This window comes from Melospiza melodia, chromosome 8 (assembly GCF_035770615.1).
Source record: "Melospiza melodia melodia isolate bMelMel2 chromosome 8, bMelMel2.pri, whole genome shotgun sequence".
NCBI lineage: Eukaryota > Metazoa > Chordata > Aves > Passeriformes > Passerellidae > Melospiza > Melospiza melodia.
This window is the reverse complement of record NC_086201.1, coordinates 33567588-33590815: the sequence shown is the minus strand read 5'-3', so window position 1 is coordinate 33590815 and position 23228 is coordinate 33567588. Positions and strand designations below refer to the sequence as shown.

The 23228-nt window shown below is 42.3% G+C and overlaps 1 protein-coding gene across 1 annotated transcript in view; it reads right to left on the bottom strand.

The window, feature by feature from the left end:
- Positions 1 to 23228, bottom strand: part of CPS1 (carbamoyl-phosphate synthase 1) — a 90934-nt gene that overhangs the window by 19272 nt on the left and 48434 nt on the right. Inside the window, exons 22-28 of the mRNA XM_063161400.1 lie at positions 16478 to 16619; positions 14622 to 14687; positions 14003 to 14066; positions 10022 to 10203; positions 3390 to 3584; positions 2770 to 2837; positions 660 to 735 (exon numbers count right to left, since the gene is read on the bottom strand). Of these exons, the coding sequence (XP_063017470.1) occupies positions 660 to 735; positions 2770 to 2837; positions 3390 to 3584; positions 10022 to 10203; positions 14003 to 14066; positions 14622 to 14687; positions 16478 to 16619 (793 nt within the window). The remainder of the gene's footprint in view (positions 1 to 659; positions 736 to 2769; positions 2838 to 3389; positions 3585 to 10021; positions 10204 to 14002; positions 14067 to 14621; positions 14688 to 16477; positions 16620 to 23228) is intronic.

The window sequence follows — 23228 nt, the reverse complement described above, 5'->3', positions numbered from 1 at the left end:
TCACCTGAAGATTTTATATGTGCACACAACCTTGTTTACTTCAATCTGTCTCAACCTGCTTTAGAAGTTTTGAACATTATTGACAACATAAATGTTATAATGACACAACACTGAAACAGCAAAGCCATTAAAAAAACAGAACAAGAACAAGTCAGGGCCTTCACCTGGAGGAGTTCTTCAGGGGGAAGCAGAACTAGGTAAGGCTTTGGACAGAAAAACTGAGCCTATGTTCCACAAAGGAACAAGAATTAATCAGGGCCTTTACCTGGAGGAGTTCTGCTGGATCCAGCAGAACTAGGTAAGGCAGAAGAGATGCCAAGATTAAGTATTTAGTTGTTCAAAGAAGCCAGGCAAAACAATTGAGAAAATTGAGTGAAAGATGCTCCCATTTCTATGCTGGTTAGAAATGGGAAATTAACTGGTCAGAAATGTACATGCAGGTAAAACAGCTCTTCCTGCTCCATGCAGGCATCCTGGTGGGGTCAGTAAGGATATTTGGTATTATTATATTAACAAACTGAGGAGTCAAACTGTCTTCTCCCCAGGCAAGGAAGGGAAAGAGTGAGGAAGACACAATAAGGAAACAAAGAGAAAGAAACAAAAGTGGAGATGAAACAAATAAGGGGAACACAAAAGGAACTGGCAGCACAAAGAGGTACCTGAGAGACTCTGGTGGCTTCTGCTAAGAACTTCTTCATTTCCTCTTCAGTGAATACCACATTCATTGCAGACCCACTGTGAGAACAGGAAAGAAGAGTGTCACTGCCATATTTTCTGAAAAATCCCTTTGCCAGGATTTCTTCTGGGAACTTGAGAAGCCTCAGAGAAAAACGTAAATAATAACTATCTGATTTGCTTCTCCTGTGTTTGGCTGCTTTGGAACGTGGTCTGGACATTGTTTACCAACAGGTGCATGTTTGACTGGTTTCATGTGAATTGCTTTTACTTCATGACCAATCACCATCAGCTGTGTCAGACTCTGAGGAGTCAGTCACAAGTTTTTAGTGTTCATTCTTGTTAAATCTTCTGTAAGGATCCTTTCTCTTTCTTTAGTATAGTTTTAATATAGCATTCTTTATTATAATATGAGTACATAAAATAATAAATCAGCCTTCTGAGAACATGGAGTCAGATTCCTCATCTCTCACCTGGTCCCGGGGAGAACATGGGTCCAGAGTATGTGATTCAAGTCCTTTTTTAAGACAAGAATCTTATAAAAAAAAGATGTTACATTTCCCATTTCTACCTCTGATGCCCAGCTTTCCCTTTGCTTTGTTGGGCAAATCCACAGAGGCTGTGGGGAAAAGTGGAAGAAGGATCTATGGCACAAATCAGTCACTTTATCCTAAGGTAAATAGACACAGGTACCTAGGTGATTCTATTTACCTCTTGGGCTGATGTAAATCAATGGAGTTCAATAAATCCATGAACTTGTGTCAATAGTACCATTGAGGATGTGAGCTGGTGTACACAGTACCTAACTGCTGGGGAAAGGCATTCAGTTTTCCAAGGGAACTGGCCAATATTAAAGGTCATATCTGCTCAGAGAATGAAGAAATCCAGCTGTGGACTGCTGCTGTTCTGCAGACAGAGGCCAGGCAGAGGACTGTACTAGGGCTTTTCACACTCTCATTCCTCAACTTTTACACCCTCCAGTTTCATCATTCTCCCTGGAGTCCCCCTAGCCTGCACTAACACATATTAGCAAATACTTCACACAGAAAGGGCCTATAATGGTTTTAATACAGATGGAAACAACAGGCTAAAAGAAGTGTTCCTTAATATCTGCAGAATTACACCAGGAGCAGTTCTTACCTTATACTTAACTATACTCAACTTTACCCCTGACAGGAGAGCTGTTTTCTAACTGATTGAAACCCTACTGCAAGTCTGAGATACCAGATAGAAAAGTCACATTCAGGAGTTTCTTCTAAAGGATATTTCCTTCAGGGCTGAAGAAACCCTTCTCTTTTTCTTCTTTTTAAATAAAAATTGTGCTTGTCCTCCAGCCCTGAAAACTGATATAGAGCTTCTTCGTTTTGATATGTGTGTCTTCCATATGAAAAGGATCCTGTCTCCAATTTATTTTCACTTGTAAACTATGCCCAGCAAACTGCTCTCTGTGCTGAGTCACCCAGCTATGAAGAAACTTCTCAGACAGAAGAGCAATCATTCAGAACTTGTGAGTTTGCTGTGTGGATGTGCTGGTGTAACCTCCTCAAAAAGTCTGGCTGGCTGCTGGAAATGAGGGACTCTGTACAATGTCTGTTTAATGAGAAGCAGCTGCCACAGTGGAGGGACATAAAACATGCCTGTAAGCAGAGAAGCTTGGCAAATGAGAAGCTGAACTCAAAAGATGCTCTGTCATTTTCTGAAAACAGATGCCCATCTCAATAAACAGCCTCAGCAGGTTCCCTTCTCCTTTTCCTGGTGGCAAACAATCTTCTGACTTAATTGTAAAGGTAACAATCTCAGGAACCTGAAAGAATATCCCAGATGGTTTGTGGGTTTGGCCTTGAGATATGCAAGAGGTAATACAGCTGAACAGAGATTTTTATTATTATGTTCTACCTCTGATCTGTGCCTGATGGACTTCAGGGCTCCATTGCCTTTATTAATTGGGTGGAGCAGGTATCTCATGGGCAGCTTGATGCCACTTACACCTAGCACAGAGTTTCCCACACATCCCCTGAGGTTGTTCTCCCTTGTCTCAGAGAGGGTTTTGGAGTTTACACCCCACATGGCTGAGCTCTGACAGCTGAACTTTACCTCAGAACATAGGAGGGCCTCAGCAAGCATGGATAACTCACAGACCTTGCAAACTCAACTGCATCTCTCTAAAGAAAGGGAGGAAAAACATGCTGTGAACAAGAACATATTTTAAAGTAATTCTAAAATTCCAATTCTAACTGCATTTACAGTTTAGTAGCAATTAAGATGAGGGGAAAAAAGTTGGAGGCTACAGCAACACTTCAATTCAACTTCAATTGAGTGTAACATAAATTGCACTGAATTAAACTTGGTTTCAGAGCTGGCACCTTCAGAGCTCCCCTGTCCACAAAGAGCAATGCCAACACATCTCTACTCCTTTGCTATCTCTATCCTGCTCCTCAAGCCCAGCAGGATACCTAGACCAGCCTGTCAGTGGTACTAACTTCTGCTGGGTATTTACCACAGGTTGTTGAGGTGCTTTCAAGACATTTCCCTTCCAGTTTCCATCCTCTGCCAGTGCTGCTGCAGCATCACTTTACAGGGATCAAAAAGTTCTTCAGCAAGAGCAGAAAGAAACTGTCCAATGCCTTCAAAATCTTGAAATGCATCAAGATAAGCAGCTGCACATCCCACCCCCCAGCTGCTTCAGCATTTCCCAGGTGCACATCTCAACTCACCAGTGTGCTGACTGCCTTCCAGGGAGCCTGGGCCACGTGCAGCTCATCCAGGACAGCTGAGAACACGGAGCGATCTTCTGCCTGGTCAATCTTTAGAGGATCTGTGCCAAGAATCTTCACTCCACTCTGGTGCAGTGGCACTGCCAGGTTGTTGGGAATCTGCCCACCTACAGAAATAATGCAGCCACTGCATCCCTGTTGGAAGGCAGAAAGGGGCACTGTCATGTCCAAGTTATCTTAATAGGAAGAGCTATCACAACAAAAATACAATATTTAGATTATGTCCCTTTTCAGGTTGCTGTGACTAAAGACAGATCATAGGGCCACAAAGATGATCAGAGCTGAAGCACCTGTCCTGTGAAGACAGGCTGCGAGACATGGGGTTGTTCAGGCTGGAGAAGAGAAGCTCAAGGAAGACCTTATTGCAGTCTTCCAGAGCCTAAAGAGAGTTTATTTAAAAAGAGGAAAGTAACTTCTTACATGGGAAGATAGTGATAGGACAAGGATAAATGGTTTTAAACTGAAAGAGGAGAGATTTAGGTAAGATGTTAGCAAGAAATTCTTTACTCTGAGGGTGGGCAGGCCCTGGCAGAGGTTGCCCAGAGAAGCTGTGGCTGCCCCATCCCTGGAAGTGTCCAAGGCCAGGCTGGACAGGGCTTGGAGCAGCCTGGGATAGTGCAAAGTGTCCCTGCTCATGGCAGGGGGGTGGAACAAGATGGTCTTTAAAATCCCTTCCAATTCAAGCCATTCTGTGATTTTACCATAATTGTGCTAATCCAGAGGCAGCCAGGCTGCAAGTGGGGTTTGCAGTGTTTATCCTCCCTAAACCAGAAATACCCTCCTCAATATCACTCAAAACCCAGCAATAACTGGAGGTCAAATTCCCTAGGGAACCAGGGAAGTTTGCAGCTTTCACATCAACCCATGATTCCCTAAGTCCTGCTTGAACCACAGGCTGTTACTCTGTCTGCATGTCAGGTTTAGGTGCTTCTGCTTTCCAGTGGGGACAAAGCACTGAGCTGACACACATTGCCTTGCTTTCCAGGGGAAGGGCACTGCACTAGAACATGCATTGCACACCAACAAACCCCAACTCTCTGCCCTGTGGGGTCAGATTTCCTTCCCATGTGCTCCCACCCATGTGAATATGGGAATCCTCACTACAACTGAGCCTACCTCTCTGCTTGCTGTGGCCTTTGCACCCAGCAGCACAAACAAATAAAATGCTGAGGTCTTTCTTTATCAGTCTAGCTCTTTGAGAAAACAGCCTCTCCCATGCTCATGGTCAGAGATTTCCAGGGGAGCAGACATCCATGCAAAATCTTTTTTACTCCAGAGATGCAAGGCAGTAACCTCCAGCAGAGAGGCAATGGGAAACAACTGGAATTTATGGTTTTTTTTTTTTTTCCTGCCAGCACTGCTGCTCAATAAGCAAAGCACCTTTGCTAGCCCCAGCAGCCAGCCTTTAAGGAGTGTAACAAAGCTTAGCAGAGCATAAATCAGAGCTCAACCCACCATACAGTCTGCAAAGCTATGGATACACTTAGCCCTTTGTTTTAATAAATGCTCCTTATTCCTGACTAGCTTCTCATTTCTGGCAGTGCTCTGGATGGTAGCAGAGATTTCAGCAAACTGTCCTGGCTGTTCATTTCCACACAGGTTATTTGTAAGCACTCCAATTCCAGAGGTAGCTGGGGCAGAACAGGTGGCACAGCATCCTCCAGCCACAGTGGAGCATTTCGTGTCTGTCACTGGGCAGCTTTGCATTTTAAGTGAGAAAATAATAAACAGTAAATAACAAGAGACAGGTGATCCTGCTTGCTAACACACACCTTTCCACAGGTGCAAATATGGAGCTTTTTTTTCTTTTTACATAGAATCCCTAATGCTTTCAAGTAGAATCTAGTCAGGTGTGAAAATTTTCAGTAGAAGAAAAAGCCTTGGAGTACCTACAACAAAGAGCAAATTTTTACTTTCAAATTAAAGATGGTAAAACTTTGCCCAAAGGACAATCTGGCCCACAGAACAGCTCCAGTGAAGGTCTCTTTTGAACCAAATGTGTTTTACAGTTTTACCCTAACAAAAACTTAGAAGTTTTACCCTTTACTTCTAACAAATGAGACGCATAAAGCAAGTGATCCATGGTTTGGCACTAAAAGATAGAGGCACAATGTTCTTTTAATTAACAAGTGTGTTTTTCCTGAAGAAGGTCAGCTTCCCTGGCCTTCCTGGAACAGGCATTCCTTCATCAGGGATTTAAAGGGATTTGGAGTGGCAAAACTGTAAACTGAGAGCAGAATGGACTATAAGTGACTGGGCAAAAATAGATGATAAATGCTAGTACAGTCCCCACTAAGCTTTGATGTGGGAATTTCCTACCATAATAAAGATCCAACAGGCTGGCATTTAAGCAGCACTTACTAGCCCAAGGTTATTTGCTCAGTAGGCTAATACACAGCATAAGATGATTATTTTTTTCCTTTTTCCCATGCAGTCACTTCTGGGATGCCATGATGCTGGTGGCCAACAGCAACCATGTGAAAGAGCTTAGGACAGGCAGTGAAAAAGAACAGGGGCTGTTTTGTGCCCAAAAGCAGGTGTCTCATGACATCAGAGCTCACCATCTCCAGCTTGGAAGAGAAATCCATGCCTTAGTGCTTCCAGACCCATCCAAACCAGAGTAACTCACTCTAGTGCCTGCTTTTATCATCCCACAAGGATAAGAACCAGAGTGTGAATAAGCAAACCCTCCTTGCAGCTTGGAAGGAGGGTAACAAGTCAAAGTAGCTTTGCTCCCAAGGTCAACCAACATCTCAATCTATCCTTGACATATGTGAAATGTCCCAGCTATCAGTTTCTCCTCAGCTGCTGCTCATTTCTGCCTTTAAAATAATTCTAGTTACTGCACATCTGGAATGCAAACACTGCCTACATCAAAGCTGGGATAGAATTAGGGATTCAGCCCTAAGGAGGCAGAGGAGATTCCTTTTTCAAGCAGATAGCAAAGAATCATATACTCATTTTTACTCAAGGAGAACCATAAACTGAATCTAGCTGCTGCTGACTTCTTTAGTTTAAAATTCTTTGTTTCCCAAAGCATGTTCCCACCCAAAGAGCAACCACTGTCCTAACAGGGAACACGACTGCTCCACTGAGAAACGTGGGCAGGCAGAAAGGGACTCCACTGCATAGCACTTTGTCATCAGCCATATTTTAATTATAAAGAAAATTAATAACATCCTTGCCATTAGATATCGTTAAAATACACGCAATACATAATCTAGTGAGAGAAGCCTAGAGAGAATTATTTTCTCCTTTATAACAAAAATCACTCTTTTTATTACTACCTTGCTGTTATGTCATTAGTAATAGAGCTGGGGTTTCTTTTTTCCTGAGTTTGAAAACAAATTAGACCATTAAAATTGTACCTAGGAGCCTCCTTTACTTTTATGAATTGTTTCAGAATAATCTCCAAAACAGAAAAAAGAATCAGTAGAGACCCTCAAGCAGATAGATATTAAAATAAAAAGGGAACATCTTCTCTGGAAACAAAAAGCCAATAAATCTGAGGGAAGGAATTTTATTTATTTTTTTAAATTATTGTCCTCACAGACTACCACCTAACTCTGCACACTTGCAGTAAATTAAACTTTCCTCCAATGAACAGCTCTGTTATGCAGAGCTCAGGCTCTGGTGAGTCACTGCAGCTGGCAATGTCACCTGGAGGTTAAAGAGGACACAAGGGAGAGAAAGAGGGGGGACAGCTGAGCACATCCCTGGGAGAGGGCTGTATGGAGCTGTGGGCATTTCTTGGTGGGCAGCTTGCAGCTGTCTCAGTGCTGTTGGTGAACTCTCTCCTTGATGCAGCCTAATTTATCTGATCAGAAAAGCAGGGACAAATCAGAGCACCTAATCACTTGGGCTTAACAGCTGCCCAAGCTCTGATGATAATCCTAACAATGTTCAGGGAGCTGAAAATCATCTCTGCTAAGGGTTCAGGGCTGTGTCCACTGTTTGCTCATGGTTTTAGATGCAGTTTGCCAATGATCCATGACTTTGCAGTTATTTCCAACAGTTCATTGTCCATTGGAACACCAGAGGAGGCAATGACCAGGAGAGGTTAAAAGAACCTTAAATCATGATACTGTTCATGCTCTGTATGTGAAGATGGGAGATGTGGCTATCTACAGGATTGGTGAAGGATCTCAGAATCAGATTCATTTTTAATTTGATCTTTTTGAGATTCATTTTTAATTTGATCTTTTCCCCAGGGGCTGAATTCCAACTGCATTTGCCTGAGGAAGTATTCTCTTAGCAGAACATGAGCATTTGGCTCACTCATTTTTCTAAAGAAATGACATAAAACAAATAATGTATCTTAGACTAGACTTGCTGGAGGTCTGGGCTCTGTCCCCAGTTCTGTCCAAGTTCCTTTGCATTACTCTGTGCAGGCCTATCTACTCCTCAGTCTCCCTACTTGCAAATCAGGCATAATAATACCGTTACCTTATGTTGCTGCTGAAGAAAAGTGGTTTTACTGTTTGTATTTCCTATCCACCTTGGGAAATATTAGACAGAACAACACTGATTTTGGATTTTTATGCTCAGACTCTGATGGCTTGCACACCTCCAGCACAAACATCAAGCTGGTTGTTTTGACACCCATGCCAGAGAAGCAAAATCCTCTGCAAACCCTGGTTATGACAGGATGCTGCTCTTAGACCTGGAGATCTGCATTGCCCCCCACAAACTGGCCAAGCCAGGATAATGCAAGTTTCAATATGTATTCAGTATTCTTTGCACATATTTTTCTTACCCAACCTGCTAATTACTAGCACTCCATGTGGAAATGAGCTCCCTCATCACCTATCTCTACCTTCTCTTTGATCCTGCAGTAATTAGATGTTGTATTTCCTCAGTGTTATTTGTCTGACAAACTGTCACACCAGCTTCCTCCATGCCCCTGCTCAGAAGTTCAGCTCTGTTAAGTAAACAAGAGTTCAGTGCTTTTAGGGCTGAGCCTCATGGATAGCTCTAAAGCATCCAAAAATCAGCCTTTAAGAGTCCAGAGAGCCACCAGACTCTTTGGCCTCTTGAAAAATCTATGTTTTCCAGTAGTCTCTGTTTTTACAAAAAATTTAAAACAACCTGTACAAACAGGAAAGTATGAACATGCAATCTAAAAATAGTCATAGACAGTATTTTGCAAATGGCTGAAGAAGAGAGCCTAGAGACTGGGACTTAATTTCTGCTGTGCTTTGGTTCCAAACCTGGGAATGAACAAAACATGGCCAGCTTATGAAACCATTTTAGAAATTTGCATCCATTCATGAAGGAGATGAGCTCAGATCCTCATATATCAGGAAAAGTAATCAAGAAAAATCACAAGTTTAACATGATCTGGAGAAGATTCCAGACATTTCTGGAAAGTTCTTCAGCAAGTTCTGCAAAATTGCTTCAGCAAGTCACATGGCCAACTCATGCTGAATTTCAGAGTAGATGAAGTTCCTGAAAGCACCTTTAAAAGCCTCAGCAACAAATCCAAGATGGGGGTGTTACCCACTAGAAATCAACATTTTCAATATTGGGGCCAACATTATATAACCCCTCATCATCAAATATGTCTGGGACTCTCCTCCATTGTGGCATTCAGATCCTCTGAAAAAATTCCTTCACCCAGGATTTTTCTCCTGGGAAGCTGAGAAGCCTCAGGGAAAAGGAAAACAATTCTTATCTCATTTGCTTCTCCTGTATTGTGCTCATGTGGAATGTGTTTGGACATTGTTCACCCACAGGTGATTGTTCCATTGGATTCTGCTGTGAGTTGTTTTGGCTCATTGGCCAATCAGGGCCAAGCTGTGTTGGGACTCTGGAGAGAGGCACAAGTTTTCATTATTACCTTTTTAGCATTTACTAAGTATCCTTCCTGTATTCTTTAGTATAGTATAGTATTCTTTAATATAATATAGCATGATAAAGTAATAAATGAGCCTTCTGAGAAGATGGAGTCAGATGCATCACTCCTGCCTTCGTTGGGGCTTCCCTGCAAATACAATACTCCATCTCTTAGATCAGCACTTCTGAACACTTGAAAGTTGCTAAAAGCCCCAGTGCAATGTCCAGATCAGGAGCTGGAACATTTTATGGTTAGATGGCAATTCCAATGCCTCTCCCTGGTCTGCCTGCCTGTATGCTGGGCCACATCCACTTGCCAGCTGCACTGCAAAGCCAAACCTACAAATTCTTGAGCACACATTGGTGTGATGCACAGAACTGCTTCAACTGCTCCAGGTGGAGGACTTGTGCTTCAATTCAAGAGTGTGGTTAACTGCTAAGGCCCAGCAGTGCAAGGGCAGAACAGTTTGTGCAATAAATGTCTGTGCAGCAAATTAAGCCTGCTTGTAAATATTGCACAATATGGCATCTTGCAAAATAATTTCATATTTATTTGGCATTCTTTATTGAGCAGCCTGCTAGGAGCATCAGTGATGTGTAAAATGCAACACTGGGATCCAAAGCAAACGGCTTTTGCTCTCTCCCCTCACCCCCAGCTGCTTGGCAAGCTAGTGACAGGAATTTTGAAAAGTTTGGGTTGCTTCGTGGCTTTTTATAGTGCTTCTGCTTTTCTTTACCTCATTTTGGTAGATGTCCAGGATCCTTTCCAGTGACAGCTCCTCAAAGTACAGTCTGTCACACTCATCAAAATCCGTGCTCACTGTCTCTGGGTTGCAATTCACGACCACGGTCTTGTTGCCAAGCTGACGCAGCGTGCGGATACTGGAGACAGCACACCAATCAAACTCCACACTGCTGCCTGCCAGGAGACAGAAAAGGGGGCAAAGAAAGAAGGATGCAGAGAAGAAAACATAAATAGATGTTCTCAGCACTCCAGCTTAAAGAAGAGAAAAAAAAAAATAAGGCAGCATTGCCTCCTGTCAGCTCAGAGCCAGAAATGTAATTGTACTCCCATGGAAATTAATCATCCACAAAACGTGAAGCTCCAAGCACAACAGGTAAGTTGGCTCAGCTACTCAGGAGTGACAGACCTCTCCAACATGTCTGTCATCCTGTGCTCATAAACACTTCAGGGTGCTCTTGCTTTCCATCCAATCACTGCTGCCTCCCAACCAGTGCACTCCATGATAAACTGACCACTGGGATAAACTGAGCTCCTGTTATTATAACACAATGCTGCTTACTCTGTGAAACAAAGCATTTGCACAGATGTGGTGTGAAGAACAGAGGACTGAGGTGGTTTTTACCCTTTTAGAAGAGCTAAACCAACAAGAGAAAAATTACATCTTAGTGGGTTTGACATTTCTGTACAGCGACTCCAGGTAAGGCAGATGAGAAGAACTTCTACAGCCACTCTGTGATCCTGGGATCTTGCTTTAAAGGCTACAAGGACTATGGCAACACTGTGGCACAAGCACATCCTACTGCCCCAAACCCTGAGTGACCATCTTGAAAGGAAAGGATGGTCTGTGATCATCCTACTGTCCCAAGCCCTGAGTGACCATCTTGAAAGGAAAGGATGGTCTGTGATCATCCTACTGTCCCAAGCCCTGAGTGACCATCTTGAAAGAAAGAGGCACAGAGAGGGCTTGGGTGAGCACCAGGACTTGGTGCCTGGCCTTGGGCAAGCTGCAGCTCTCAGGACCTGGACAGTGCTGCAGGCTCCAGGGAACACTTGAATCAAGACTTGTGCAAACAGCTACTACCCCACACATTTCTGTGCTCAAACATCTAAAACAGGTACCACAAACAGAGAATGATGCAGAAAGAACATCATTCAGTGGTTGTGCTTACAGTCCACAAGAAAACCTTGGCCTCATCGTGCTGCATTCAGTCATTACATGATTGTAAACCACTGATATTACTTTTATATTTAATTGTGTGACAAGATATGTCAGAAATTCAGTCGGTGCTTAATTGCTGTCTCCACTACCTAGTCACAAACTGATGGCTGGCACAGGTCACTCCCTGACAGGCACATAAGTTGTTTCCTCACTTCAGTCAAACAAGAACCTCAAAACATGCCTAAGCTTCAGTTAAAACCCCACAGAATAAAAAGAGGAAAATCAAATCTGAACCTGGGTGTTTCCAAGACAGGACACCAGATGCTCATTCAGTTTTTGTATTCCACTTCCATTTCACAGGTATTTTTATAGGCATAAGAAACCTCAGCTTAGGAACACAATGGTCATCTGGAGCCCTCATCTGACTGCTTCAGAGACAACCTGGGAAAACAGCTCAACAGCTGTTAAGTGTATTCCAGGCACAGCCAGTAATGATCATACCCAAACATGGGAAGAAGGGAGACAGAAAATAAATAGTAATAGTGGTAATGACTGCTGTAACATAACCAGACGCTGCTCCTCAGGAGACAATTAGTACCTGCATGTTTTTGAACTCACTTCCACATTTCAACCACATTGAGTCTATGTGCAAATCTTAAAACTTACAGAGCACTCTGCTGACCCTAGTCACTGGTGGAAATATATTTATACTGCTTTTAGGGCAGACAAACAACCAACCCCCTTCAAGGACAGGAGATCCCCTCCTGGAAGCATGAAGAGTGAGGATTGCTGAGGCTTCACATATGCAGGAGAGATGTGTCAAAGCAAGCACTGAAGTTCAAGAGTTGTGTAACTGCATTGACTCACATCATGTTTCTATTTGGCATATTACCTTACAAGAAATGTTAAAAAAACCCTCTTTTATTTGAATAATTTTCTTTCTAAATGCAGAAAACAGCATGACTTTTGAAATGGCCTCACTTCCCTCAAATATTTTTTATTTGTTTGCAGAAGTGTAAACATATTATTCATATGCAATATATTTTCAACTATTTTCAAATAAAATTCATAAAGGTTGTTTTGTTTCTTTTTAACCTAAATCTCAGCTTTCAAAAAGGAAATAAGAAAAATAATTCCACATGCTTAACTTCCATCCAAATCATTTAGCCTCTTCTAACCTGGAAGAGAACACTGAGTTGATCCCACTGAATTCTGATTACAATACTGAAAGCATAAAGGAAAAGCACACTGTTTACTTGTCACTATGATATTTTATGAAAAATCCTTTTGCCAGGATTTTTCTCCTGCGAAGCTAAGCCTGAGAGGAAAAGAAAAACAATAATTATCTGCTGCTGTGGAATGCAACAGGTGCATCTTTGATTGGTCCATGTTGGCTGTTTCTAATTAATGGCCAATCTCAGTCAGCTGGCTCAGACTCTCTAAAAGTCACAAGCTTTTGTTATTCCATTCCTTTCTATTCCTTTCAAGCCTTCTGATGAAATCATTTCTTCTACTCTTTTAGTATAGTTTTAATAGATCATTTTCTTTTAATATAATATATATCATAAAATAATAAATCAGCCTTCTGAAACAAGGAGTCAAGATTCTCATCTCTTCCCTCGTTCTGGGATCCCTGTGAACACCACCACACTTAGTTGTCTTCAAAGGATAAAAAAAGTGAAAAAAAAAAATCCAAGAAAACAACTTGGCTATTGCATCTAGGAACAAAATACTTTACAGCTACAAGTAATGGTTTCCTCTAGCAGCCTTTATTTAGCTACAACCTCTTCCAAAGATGGTCTTGATGGATCTAATCACAGCTGCAGAGCAGATGAGACCAAGAAGAGACCTGCATGTCAATTCTAAGCAATGAGATTTAGGTGAGCAGTGCAAAATGTATTCCCATACATTCTATCAATTTGTGAAACACCACCATCCTTTTCATTTTGTAGCCATGTCACACAGCCTGTTGAATAGCAGAATCATTCACAAAACACAAGCCTAATCATGGAGTTTTGCTCCTGATTTCAGTCATCTCAACATTCATGCTGGAGTTCAAAAAGACATGTCCTACAAACAGCAACAGGAGTGCAGCATGTGACCTCTCCAATCCAAGCCAAGCAAATGGATGCAGCTTTCAATTCCAGCTTTCATAACCCATCACCAGTTCTGGGAGATGCAGGACAGAAATATTGCTGAATAACAAGCAATTTTTTTCCTTGTCAATAATTGCAAGATATTTGGAGAGTTCCATGGAAAGAAAAAGTGAAAGTCATCACACTGAGAATTCAGCAGTCTGTCTACCCAATACTCACAGCCACAAGGAAACTGTTACTCTGTATAACGATCTGAGTGGGTTGAAAGAAAAAAACAACACACAGAGAAATTGCTTACACAAAAGCAGCTGAAGAGATCAAAATATTTTCAGTCACCTACACTTACAGCTGTAAAATGCAGAGTGGCAATATCATCATGAGCTGGCAGTAAACATATAAGATAGGTTTGGGAGCAACAAGATTCTATACAAGGTATGAGGTTCTCTAGACCTCAACATGTGAAAAAATTCTGTAAAATTTTGTGGAAATCACAACTAAGTACCAAGTGGAAAGTAATAAAATTCTCCTGCTGTTTTTCAGGGTGTGAAATGAAATCTCCAAGTATAAAATACAAACCTCCTGTTAGGAATTGATGTCCTGTGCACTTTGCTCTGGAGGGTTTTTTCACCGTATGAGAAGAGGAACAAAGGAAGCACAAGAATATCTGAAGAAGGCTTGAGGGGACAAGGAGAACAGAGGAGTTGTAAGGAAGATTTACCTATGTGGTATGGTCCACAGCCCAGCACCATCACTCCACAGTCATCAAATTTTACATCATGTTCCTGGGGAGGGAGACAAAAGAGTCATTAGGATCTCTACTCCAAAGCACCCAACTCTGATTTTCAGAATAAACAGTTTCTGGGGTTCAGCCCAAATCCAACAATCGGATACTTCAGGGCTCCAGGCTGATCTTGCTCACTGCAGTGCAAATCAAGTGCAGCTCTTCTGGAATTAGTACTGCTGCATCCAGACCAGAAGACAAACAGCACCTCTAATATGGCTATTGAAGCTGCCTAAGGACCTGTGGAGTTTCATATAAAAATAATGTTAGGGTGAGATAAGGGAAATAGGACTTCTGCATTCCCAGCACCTTCCTGTGCATGTACAGGTGATAAATGACAAGCTCTTAACAACACAGGGGCATTAACAGTAAATGCACTGGATCAGGACTGGAGCCAGGGAAAGTTCCAGGCCTGCTGGAAGGGGATTTTATGTAAAACCATCCAAAAGAATTGCTATGGAGACCAAGGCATCTGCAAGATTTCCAGAAATAACATGGAATAGGGAAAAGAGATCAGAGCAGACAGCAATGAGGCTGTTGTTTCTGAGGTGCCTACCTGCCCATTGTAGGTGACATAGAGGTAATTGGTCACTGCTGGGTACTCTGCTGCCAGGGTGTCAATCTGTACAGGAAACAAAGGGGCATTGTGACTTGGGCAGTGCAAGACCTTTCTTACATGCAGATTTTTGGGTTGTTTTCTTTTGCCTCTTTCCCTTTCTACTGCCATTTCACTCCTATTATTTTCCCATCCTATCTTTCCTCAAAAGGAGGTGACCTGAGCTGTCCTGTGCTGTTAACACAGCATATGCCTGGCCTTGCCCCAACCCTACAGTTCAGTCAACACAACCCTCTACCATCTCTAAGCTGCAGCTTTAGCTCTTCACCTCTTGGCTGAAACACCTACACAGCCCAGGAACTCTGCCCTGCTTGCCAAGGCCCTCATTCTCTACTTTATTCAGCAGATTACAAAGATTCTTGCAGGTTTTCTGTCCTTTATAACTAGGCTGTCTGGAATCTTCAGACTACTCTTGACCCCACTGACTCCCACACTGAATACAAACACACACACAACATCACTTGGAAATCTTGTGGAGTGGCAGCACAATTACTTTGTGTTTATGTTACAATATAACTCATGCTTTGATAATTAAATGGTACACAAAGCAAGATTTCAAACCAGCCTTTATATGTATACGTAGAGTTTAAATGTATATGTAGACTAATTAAATGGTACAGAAAGCAAGAGTGATTTTAAACCACCTTTCATATATATTTTTCAACAATTTCTTATGTAATTAGTCACAAGAGAGCCCAGAAGAATATTTTGCCCATGAGGCTGTTCACAAACTATTTGTGTCAACTACTCATGGCATGTTATACTTGGTACCCAGTCCATCTGGGTCACCAGCAGCTGCTGAAGTTTCCTGAACGAACATCTGAAACATTTCTACAGAGACTACTGAACAGGGAAAAATATGAAAGCAGACTTGACATGAATTTTTATGTGCTATACCATTTAAAAATCTGTCCAAACTTCAAGCACTTCCAGGAATCCCCACTGCCTGTCCAAAGCCTTGTGAATCATGGAGAATGTGACCTTACATCATTAGCACCATGTGTCTGCTGCTCATTACTGTTGCTAATACTGTGACTTGTACTTCATGGCTCCATATGCTTTGAAGGCACACAGGCAGGCTCAAGTGGAATGACCTTATTAAGTGAACCTTGGCACAAAAATCAATCCAGCACTGCAGTGCCATATGCAGCTGAGAGAACACAGTGCAAGACCAGGCAGTTTCTGTGGCCAGGTGAGCCACAGAAGAAAAACAGCAGCTGGAGGACAGAAAAAGACTTGGCACCTCGAACTGGGCCTGAGGATACAAATGAACTCTTTCAGAAACGTTTAGTAGTTAGGGTTTAGTTTTTTTACCATCTTTAAGGACAGAAAACCAGCTGGTGGCAGTTTAATACCAACATACCTTAAACGAAGCAGCCAGCACCTAGTGACACTGCCATGAATACCAGATGAGCTCATTAGGCTCATGCTATCACAACGAATAGCAAATGAACCCATTACAATAGCACACTTCCAATAAAGTATTAGCCTGTAAAAATTTACTACCAAGAGAGAAGGGATGTGCTCTCCATGGTCCTGCCGTGGGGGGCCAGCATTTTCAGCCTTTTCCTGAAGCCACATGTTTCCCCCTCAGCCCCAAAGAATTTGAAGAATATTCTGTGGCTGCTTGGGAATGTTCATGGCATGCCTGCAGTGCAGAAGGAGCAGCTACATGGGTGAACTGTGCTCTCCTCACATCAACACCTGAACTGCTGAGGATGTTAACAGAGCCAGGGGTTTCTAAAGACACAGAGGTCTCCTGCCACTCTTGTAGGCCCAGTGATGTTGCCACATACCTGTTTCACCCAGGGCACTACATCCTTCCTCAGCCTCAGCTCACGGCACTGGACTTCAGTCAGCCTCAGGCATTTCCCAATCTGCTTGTCAGAGAACCCCATCTGCTTGGCTCTCCTCAGTGTCTCCTCTGGAATCGTTTTGCTGGGATTAAATTAAAAAAAAACACCTCTGCATGAGACCTTACAGCAATAACTAGAAGATACATGAGTGCTTCTGTCTCTACACTACGTAAAGTTGCTACAGGATCATGCATGTGAAGGCAAGAAAAGGAAGAAGACTCAACATAAAACATCTTTTTTGTCCTTGGTGTGTCCCATACAAACACCTCTGTGGTAAAGCCTGCAAGCAGTAGGAAGTAAAACATTTACTTTTTGAGAAAGGAATCAGTGCCCAAACCCTAACTTAATATCTCCCTTACATCCTCTTAGTCTAAATTTTAAACCTAGGCCTGACCAGACTGGGCTGGATCAATCATTATGTATGTGCTTCCACCTCCTGCCTCTCATTGCAGCTGCCCACTCCATTCAAAAGATGAAATTCCTGAGGGTCTGGAATGGGATGAGCCATTCAGAGGCATAACTGTGCCCTGACCCTGTGATCTCCATGCTGAGCTGGGAAACACAATTTATCCCAACCAAGTTTTCTTCCTGTTGTTGAAGATGTTCTGCTTACCTTCTGAAATGGCCAAAAAGCATCTCACTTCAGAGATGGGCAGCAGAAATGCCCTTTAGAGGCTGACACACAAGGTAGGTTTTTTCTTGTGACACTCTCAATAGACCCTTTTCCATATCTTAGTGTTGCTTCTTGCATTAGACAAATGGAGAGGGGGCACTGACCAGACAAAGCAGGGGCACCTTTCTGATTTCACATTTACAACCAGGGTCTCTCAATACTTGCATACATTTTTGTTCTCCTGGTTTTGCTTTTCAGAAGTCCTGGTTTTGCTGTTTATTTGAAACACATTGCTCCCCCCTACCATTTCTAAAATCAACATTTACCTGACCATTTTGCTTTTCATGTTTTTCATCTTCTCCATTCCCTCTTCATTTACTCTACTCTTTTCTCTTCCATTCTTCATCCCACTTTGGTTTGACTCCACCCTTGTAGTTTCTGCCTCCCTCTCTTTCTAAGCTACCTTCTCTAAGCTTAGCTTTTGCAAAAACATTTTTAAAAACCTGTATTTTTATCAGGACTACTTCTTTACACCTCCATTGCCAAGAGCATTCTTGCCTGCCCAATAAACCAATATTTTATGAGCAAGTTCTGAATAAGGAAAACAGAATGATTAACAAACAAGCAATTTTCCTAAATCAGAGTTTTTGAATTATGTCTTTTGCTCAATGATATTTTAAAATAAATACTATTATTTCATTGCCTAATCCAGCAGGCTGAGCTTCCCAGGTTTGGATTTCCTAAAGTACCATCCACTTTGTGGCACCCCACTGTATTAAAACTCATGATTTCCATGCTCCAATATCTCAGAAACTCCTTTACTTCTCCTCACTCCATTCCACTTTCTGATCCCAGCTCAGAGGCAGAACTTCCTGCACAAATCATGAACACCAGAACTGGAGGCACAGATGTGTGTTTTACAGAAGCAAACACAGCAAACTCCACCAATTCTCTGTCACAACTGATGCTAGCAGTCACTGGCTATTAAGGACCCAGCCTCCTTAGGATGAGTGAGTAGACCTGACGACCCCAAGAAAATGAGCCTCTTTCTGAGCAGTTTACTCCCTTGCCCTCCCTCCCTTCTGCCTCAGGAACACACAGAGCTGGCTGTCATTTGATTACTGTCAGAGACAGCAAATTGCCTTCATTTGCAGCTTGTTTTCATTCCATTTCTTGTATCTCATTATAACAATATCATTCACTGTCACCCTCCCTCCCAGCTGGGAGGGTAGAACAAAAGCAGTGATTATTTTGCACCATGATTCATTTGCCTTGGGCTAGCAGCTTAAATTAGGTTAGGCCACTCACTAATCCATGCAGAAAGGTAACTAGTTTTTTTACAGGAAAACCAGCATGCAAAAGAGAAAAGACAAGTTCCTAGAGGGGAAATGGAGCCATGCATTTTTTCCATGCACTTATTCCTCTGCCACTCCTAAAGCATGATAGAAGAAATCATCAGAATTGGTCCATCATGTTTAATGGGAACTGAATCAGAGAATTGCAAATCCTCAGCACTGCTATGGAAATCAGGCTGCCTCTCTACCTGTGCTGGACACACATTTTCATAACTGAATAGCTTCCATTTACTAATCATGGTAACTTTTAGCATTTCTGTCTCAACTTTCATGGAAATAATATACAGAAACATGCAAACAGTATGATAAGGTGATTCTTATCTTGCAGATAGCAAAACAGACATGCAGAGGTTTAGGGGTGACAATTTTTAAGGGGCAATTCCCCCTTTGCTCAGAGACAGCCCTTTAGACAAGCTGGAGACACTAAAGCCAGCAAGAGCAGAATCAGGCCAATCTCTTTGCATATTTGACAGCAAATAACCCTTTCAAGCTCACCAGAAATCCAGCACTAAAAGACAAGACAAAAATCCTCAGTCCTGGATACACCAAATCACATGACCCAGTCTTACCTCACTGCCTCCCACTTTCCCCTGGAGCATCACTCTCTTTTCCTACACAGACCAAAAAGTCTCCCAAAGATAAAACCCCTTCACTGGCTTAGAATCAATTCTGAAATGAGGGAAGACTAAGTGACCATGATTTCAGACTTCTATAATGCTCCTCTTCCTAACTTTTGCCTTTGCAAAATGAAAGTCTGGAGTTTTAGAGCTTCAAACCCAGACAATTAGACTTTTGCACATTGCCATGATTATTAAATGGCTGTTCACCTCCTCAGAAAACTGTAGTCCTCTGCTCATTTTGCAGTTTATAAACAAAACAAGCCTTTCTCCAACGTTGCTTGTGACTGTTCCAGCTAACAGTGTTGATTTGCAGTTGCTTTTAATTTAAAATTCCACCCTGTCATGTTTGGAACTCTATCCATTTACTTCTTTGACAATAAACAATAAGAGAAAATGGAATAAATTCTGCTTAATGAGGAAATTTTCACCTGGCACAGAGAACCTGGAGAAATCTATTAACTGACTGTAGGAACACTGACAGCACTGAAATTATCAGGAGACCCTGTTCACTTCAGCAGAGCCCTCTCTTCCACTTGACCAGCTTTCACCTGACCTACCAATAAAGATGCCAGCAGGAGAAACAGTCTTTTATCTCCCAAATCAGCCTCTGATTCTTTTCAGGTATGTTGTCAAGTTTATGCCCATCCACACATTACTTAGGCCATGTAAATGGGTATGGATCAAAAGGATCAGGAATATTTTGTGAGCTCAGAGCCACAGCCTGAGCTGGGAGCATTTGGGACACAACTCCTCCCTGCCTTATCTCGGGAGCTACAAGTGTGGCTTGGATATGCACAGAGGAGCTGCAAAGGTGAGCAGCTCAAGCCCACATATCTTGCACTCCCAAATCTGAAGTGATTTAAGCCCAGGCTAAACTTTTAGCCCAGTTTCACTATAGCAAGCAGAGTGGACCAAAAGTAAGAAGTGCTGGAAGCCAAATTCATTATACCCAGTCCTGAGAGAGCTCTTCCTTTCTCAGTAGTCAAAGGCCTGCAGGTTTCAAAAACTGCTGAATTTCAGGCTGAGTTATGTATAAAAGCATATTCTTTCTCATTTCCTCACTGTCCTGCTCTGCTTCAAGGCTCCTAGTGGTTTCCTTGATTACTTCTGATGTTTTACAAGATTTTCAACATGTTACAATTAAAATAATGAGATCGCAGTATAAATTCTCTCCCTGCTCCTCTTCTCAAGGAGACAGATTGTTACCAGTTTTCCCCTCCTACAAAACTCATGAGATGACTGACAAAAAGATGTCAAAGGAGTGTTTAAGGAAGCAGGAGCTGTAAACCATCAAATCTCACTCACAGAGCAATTGTCATTCCAGCTCTCTGCACCTTTAACATTCTGGTCCCCGGGCTAATAAATCTCATTGTGGACATCTTGATTTAAGTAACATGAGCCTCACACTGTGCCCTAAGACCTGAATGACTCACTGACAAGATTAAGTGAGCTAAAGCAGCAGCTCACACCAAAACACAGCCAAGAAATGGGTTGTAGATGTTTTCTGAAAGCCTATTTTCCATCTCTGGTAAAAGAAAGCTTTGAGGTCTTTGCTGGGATGCCACAGCACAGAGTGCCCTGCTCCTAGCATTGCACAGACTGGTTACAGAGGCTCCCCAATGGCTTTTTAAGGCAATGCCCGTGTATCCCCTGCATCAAGGAATACATACATATTGCATTTTCACAAATGTTCAGATGCTTTGGAAGAAAATACAGCTGTGAAGTTATTACCAGTGGCTCTACAAGAAAAATAGAAAGTATCTTATGTTAGATCCACACAAAGCACAAACAGCAGTGCTGAATAGCTGCTTGTATTTTATTCTCCTCATGTACTGCATTCTGAACTTGCTCCCAAGCCTTTCCTGCCCTAGAGTTGACAAAGAAGACAAAGGTAATCTTTCCAGTTAGCTGGAGAGGAGCACTGCAAACATGTCAGTGACAGCTCCTCAAACTGCATAAACCAGCACAGCCTCATTTCCTACCACTGCACCTGCTCTGATGCCCACACAGTCCTGAGTGTGTGCCACACTCTGACCAGTCCCCAAAGCACATGGGTCAGCAGAAATTGCTGCTGAGAAAAGTGGGACTGCAGAACACCCTGTCAAAAAGCCCAGGCTATTGATGGCCTGAGTTTCCCTCACCTGCTGGTGCCAGATTTTCATTCCAACACCTGTATTTCTGTGCCTACTCCACCACAGTCATGCTTCCAACAAACAGCTTTCAAAGAAGGGACGCGGGCTCCCAAAAGCCTTTGCAATAAACAATTGTCCCATGGGTAACTGAGCAGAGCACCCAGCTACAAATGCTGGGCCAAAGTGGGTCTGCACCCTCCTACTTCTGTCTTTCTCCTTTATTAACCCAAGTCTTTTTGGGTTATTGACAGTCAGGACTGCACTTACTCCTTTTAAGCACACAACAGGCCAGGAGGTGTTTTCTCACAACACTCAGAGAACAAGGAGATATTTTCCTTCAAAGCATAAAATTATCAAAATATGATTAGTGCCATAATTTCCCCCTGTGAGCAGGCTGGCTAGTTCAGTATCTGCCAAAAAGATGATTTGCTGTTTCCATTAAGGTTAATTTGAAGAGTTGAGATTTCAGGTGACAGAGTTCAAGTCACTGCACAGTCAGACTGTCTTTGAGACTTTGGGCAAGCTCACCATCTCTGTGCTTCGCTCTTCACAATGGTGGCTTATAATGCTCCTCTTTCTTCAATTGAATTCTACTTTACAGCCTTTAATCAATATTGAAATGTTCCTCTTTGGGCAATATACTCACACTTCTGTCTGCTGCAAGACGGCTTTCCTGGGTTTTACTTGGATTTTCTCCAGCAGTGAACGTGACTCCACTGCCTCTACTTTTTGCCATCCCCAGGAGCTCTCAAGTGATGGCAAATACAATCAATTGCAGGTTCCATTGCCATAGAGATACCTTAGTGACTTAGGAACACAAGTCCTATCAATTTTCAACAAGGCTTTTGTCCCCATGTCACCTGGGGCTAAGTGATGATTTCACCATGGCTGCCTACCTCTTTACCTCTATTTAATCATGTTTGTTGTACATTCTCTGCCGCAGACGTGTTTTATGAAAAATCCTTTCCTTAGAATTTTTCCTCCTGAGAAGCTGAGAGGCCTCAGGAACAAAATGTAAACATTGATTATCTGCTGCTGTGGAATGCAACAGGTGCATCTGGGATTGGCCCATGTTGGTTGTTTCTAATTAATGGCCAATCACAGCCCAGCTGGCTCAGAGTCTGAGCCACAAGGTTTTGTTATCATTCTTTCCTATTCTATTCTTAGCTAGCCTTCTGATGAAATCCTTTCTTCTAGTCTTTTAGTGTAGTTTTAATGTAATATATATCAGAAAATAATAAATCAGCCTTCTGAAATATGGAGTCAGATCCTCATCTCTTCCCTTATCCTCGGACCCCTGTGAACACCGTCACAATTCTCCTTGCACACAGCCACTGTTTTCCAGGATCCCAAAATTAGGAACAAAAATAAATAATCATGGCTACATGCAAACAAATCTTCACTAAAAACAGCCAAAGAATAGATGTAAATTCCAAAAGAGGTTTTCCCTTGCACCTAGTCTTAGTCCAGTACGCTTTAGATGCTATTTCTAAGCCTGGGTTTCAGCTGTCCTCCTGGAGATGCTTGGTATCACTGGACCTTCCTTCAAATCTGATTTGCACAGGACTGGGTCCATAACCATGGCCTAAAAGTGACATTTTACTCCTTGCTGCCTCAGACAGCTGTGTCACAGACACATTTTATGAAAAAATCCTCTCCTCAGGATTTTTCCTCCTGAGAAGCTGAGAGGCCTCAGGAACAAAATGTAAACAATGATTATCTGCTGCTGTGGAATGCAACAGGTGCATCTGTGATTGGTCTCAGGTGGTTGTTTCTAATTAATGGCCAACCACAGTCAGCTGGCTTGGACTCTCTGTCCAAGACAGAAGCCTTTGTTATTCATACTTTCTTTTTCTATTCTTAGCCAGCCTTCTGATGAACTCCTTTCTTCTATTCTTTTAGTATAGTTTAATATAACATATATCATAAAATAATAAATCAGCCTTCTGAAACATGGAGTCAGATCCTCAT